The sequence below is a fragment of the Notolepis coatsorum genome (genome assembly GCF_963971535.1).
Source record: "Notolepis coatsorum genome assembly, chromosome: 6".
NCBI classification, from domain to species: Eukaryota; Metazoa; Chordata; class Actinopteri; order Aulopiformes; family Paralepididae; genus Notolepis; species Notolepis coatsorum.
In genome coordinates, this window is record NC_140170.1 from 183,080,658 (window position 1) to 183,084,832 (window position 4,175).

The 4,175-nt window shown below is 47.8% G+C and overlaps 1 protein-coding gene across 1 annotated transcript in view; it reads left to right on the forward strand.

Moving 5' to 3' along the window:
• The window catches only part of LOC311229878 (odorant receptor 131-2-like), a gene marked incomplete at its 3' end in the record, with an annotated part of 4,673 nt that extends 1,245 nt beyond the window's left edge, over positions 1 to 3,428 (forward strand). Inside the window, exons 2-3 of the mRNA XM_084315947.1 lie at positions 1,249 to 1,854; positions 3,213 to 3,428. Of these exons, the coding sequence (XP_084172073.1) occupies positions 1,288 to 1,854; positions 3,213 to 3,428 (783 nt within the window). The 5' untranslated portion in view covers positions 1,249 to 1,287. The remainder of the gene's footprint in view (positions 1 to 1,248; positions 1,855 to 3,212) is intronic.
• Between the last annotated feature and the right edge of the window lie 747 nt (positions 3,429 to 4,175).

A 4,175-nucleotide genomic window follows, 5' to 3' on the forward strand; every position in this document is an offset into this window, starting at 1 on the left:
TTTAAAGTGAGTGTGTGCGTATGATGTGTGTGTTGTGAGTGCATTTGATGGTTGTTGCATAGTGTTATTGTTCGTTGAGCAACCTGATGGCCTGGGATAGAAGCTTCTTCTGAGTCTTTCTGTGCTTGCCATGAGACTCCGGTATCGCTTGCCTGACCGCAGCAGTTCGAAGAGGCAGTTGTTTTGGGTGGCTGGAGTCCTTAATAATTCTCTTAGCCTTCCCCCTGCACCGCTTGTTGTAAATGTTCTGGAGGGTGGGAGCCCCCCTCAATTGTGCGTTCGGCTGAACGTGCCACTCTCTGTAGTCTGCTTCGGTCTTGTGCGGTGCTATTCCCAAACCAGGAGGTGATATTGCCAGTCAGGATGCTCTCTATTGTACATGAGTAGAAGTTCTTAAGGATCTTCTGACTGACTTGGAACTTCCTTAGGCGCCTGAGGAAGTAGAGGCGTTGCCGTGCCTTCTTCACAACACTGTCAATGTGTGTGGTCCATGTCAAGTCCTCGGATATGTGGCTCCAAGGTACTTAAAACTGTTCACTCTCTCACCGGTGCCCCATCGATGCTGAGGGGGCTGTAGTCCCTGACCCCCGACCTCCTGAAGTCCACAATCATCTCTTTTGTTTTGCTGACGTTCATGAGAGGCAGTTCTCCTGACACCACTGCGACAGATTCTCTACCTCTTCCAGTAACGGTAACCGTCGGTAGTGAAAGGGTTAACCTGCTGTTGTGTCACAGTGAAAGGGTTAACCCTTCTGTGTTTAGTCGCAGTGAAAGGGTTAACCGTTTGGTAGTGTGGCAGTGAAATGGTTAACACAGGTATTTCATTTAGCTGAACGCTTTTATCCAAAGAGACTTACAAATGGTGTACAACAAGTCAGCAGCAGGGGTACACCTTGGTCGTCTGGTAATCCAAGAGGTTCCCGGTTCGATACCCGCTCCTCCCAGACAGCGTGTCGAAGTGTCCTTGAGCAAGAGACACTTAACCCCTAACTGCTCCCGATGAGCAGGTTGTGGCACCTTGCACGGGTGTGTGAGTGAACGGGTCAAATGTGAGGAACAAATTGTAAAGCGTTTTGGATAAAAGCTGCATTTTAAATCCACTGTTTACCATTTACATTGTATTGATCCTTTATTTATTCAGGAACGTCCCATTGAGATACAAGATCTCTTCTTCCAGGGAGTCCTGACATCAACGACGTCCTTCAACTAACACTCTAATCACAATCTCACCCACTTCCTCCCCTCGAGGTGTTCTACGAAGACCCCCGCTACATCCTGTTCATCCACATGGTGATCAACGACGGCGTCCAGCTGACGGTCACCAGCACGCTCTTCGTCCTCAGCTACGTCTTCTTCAAGATCAACGTCTCCTTCTGCTGCGTCTTCATCCTGGTGGCCGTCTTCACCACGCGCAACACACCGGTCAACCTGGCCAGCATGGCGGTGGAGCGCTACATCGCCGTCTGCAACCCGCTGCGCCACGCCCAGATCTGCACGGTGCGGCGCACCTACGCCCTCATCGGCGTCATCTGGTTCCTCTGCGTGGCGCCGGACATCGTCGACCTCTTCGTCACCCTGGCCACGGAGTCGCTGAGCTTCTTCCACGAGTCGGTGTTCTGCCTGCGCCACAACGTCTTCAAGGACCCCAACCTGACGTACAAGAGGCAGGCCTTCGACATCATCTACTTCTCCTTCGTCTTCCTCACGCTGGTCTACACCTACCTGAGCGTCCTGTTCGCCGCGCGGGCGCTGTCCACCGAGAGGGCGTCGGGCGAACGCGCCCGCAACACCATCCTGCTGCACGGCGGGCAGCTGGCCATGTGCATGCTCTCCTACATCTCGCCCAACGTGGAGGTGAACTCTCCACACACACAAGTACACATGGGCACACACACACACACACACACACACACACACACACACACACACACACACACACACACACACACACACACACACAACACACGTGCTGCAATCGCTTTAACTCATTGGGCGCCACCACGCCCTTTCCCCATCTGTACTCAATGGCGCCGGCGTTGTTGACCATTTTAGCGATGTGTGCGGACCCATCGTGTGTTCTGTATTATAGCTATAGAGACAATAGTATGGCTCGTTTGACAGGCATTGTTCATAGTCCATCACTGACTAATCAGTTCATTTCTACACACTGTAGTTTGTGCGCTATTACACGCTAAACATCGCCCCTTTCCAAAATAATCCAGTCTTTTTTCATAGATCGCGAAATATGACGCGTTATATCATATGCAATATGCCCAAATCGTTCTGGTTGATCGCCTGAAACCCCAAATACTTCCAAATCAAAGGTGTATACCATGTACATATGTGTCTTCACAAAATCATCAAGGGGGGGGGGGTCGTTTTAACTAGAAACTGCTATCGTGTTTGTCGAGCATGTTTTACGTCCGGTAAAACACGACACTGTGATCGGTACAGAAGCATGTTTTACGTTAAAGAAATACCAGCAGGTTACCTAAGATAGACCTTACCTCAGTCAGAAAGTACTCCAAAATGAATCAATCCCAGTCGATCCCATGGCGATCGCAATTACTTGTGTATATTGGGCATGGCTACCATACGGGAAAGAATAGCTTCAAGGCACCAAATCTCCCACTGATTGCTTGATGTTGTGATCCACTCCTAGGCGGAAACAGCTGGAGTGGATCACAAGACAAGCGATATCCCCAGTTCCCAGTTCAAAAAGTAGGCGATACTGATAAAGGATCAAAACCCGAGAATTCTCGGTTATGGCTCTCAACGCATGGCGGCGAAACCCGACTTTTCTCGGGTATGGCGCAGAAAGAGCTAAACAGTCGCTTTAAACGAAAATGTCACTTTAAACAAAATTGAAAGGTCACTTTAAAGGAATGAGGAAAATAAAGGTATATTTAAGGTAGAACCGATGTGATTCTTGTATAGTATAGTTTAGATATAGTAAGTATAGCATAATGACATAGAGTTCAAGTTGTATATTGTATAGTAGTGTACATAGGACCCAGTGCCTTCTCAGGAATTTAGCATGTCTATTTTATCATGCCCATCATCTTATGTCTTATGTCTTATTATCTGTCTATTTTATTATTAGTATTATTGCACAATCGAAGCGGGCGTGACCACACGCATTTCCCTGTGTGCCCTGGTATGAATGTGACAAATAATAAACCTCTTGAATCTTTTGAATCTTGAATCTTGAGGTGGTGCTGCGGCTCATCTTCCCCGGGCGCGTCCTGGAGATCCGCTTCGCCAACTACCTGATCGTCTACATCCTGCCGCGCTTCCTCAGCCCCATCATCTACGGCGTCCGGGACAGGAAGTTCCGGAAGTACCTCAGGAGGTACCTAGTGAGTGACAGGTGCAAGGTCCAATTGCAGAAGGTGGCGCAGGGGGATGAGGATAATAATGAGGCGTGACACTTTTTTTGTTTTTTGTTGCTGTTTATAAACAATGTGTCATTTACAAGGGCAAGGAGGCGAGCAGAAAGATAGGACGAGAGAGTAATCAAGATGACTGTACATATGCTCATGTTGAAATCAACGTGAATTGTGGTATGATATAATGTTAGCGTATTTACTGAGCCACTGAAATTCTATTTACAAGGCAAGCATGGGGGGGGGAAAGGGTATCTTTATACAGTTACACCCCCCCCCCCCCCCCCCCCCACACACACACACACACACAATTCACAATTCATAGCTGCTATTAAAAGTTGTGCATCAATTTCTAGCTTCTCTGTTAAGTTAAACAAAGTGTAGAGACCACTCTTTCTCTTTCTGTGTTTTCTTTCTCTCTATTCTTCTGTGCTCGGGAGGTTTCTGCCTGTCAACCTTTCCGCACGTGGAAGAAGGCACCTGATTGGACCAACGTGCTGACAGTGGGCGGTCCATGGTTCTCTGATCCCGTTTAAAAAAAAAAGTATAGCAGCTTGTCATCTTTCTCTTTGAACCGAAAATATGTTTCCGACAACATTTGTTGTTGTCGTGTAACCGAGAGATTTGAACCTGTGACCATAGGATCCACAGGCAGCCGCACTAACTAAACTGAGCTAAAGGGTCGGACCCGTTAGCAAGTGCTGGTTGACTGCAACCGACTAATCTATAATTTACAGTGGTAAGATTGATATGATATTGCTAGATCTTTAGTCAAATTTGATCTGCAAT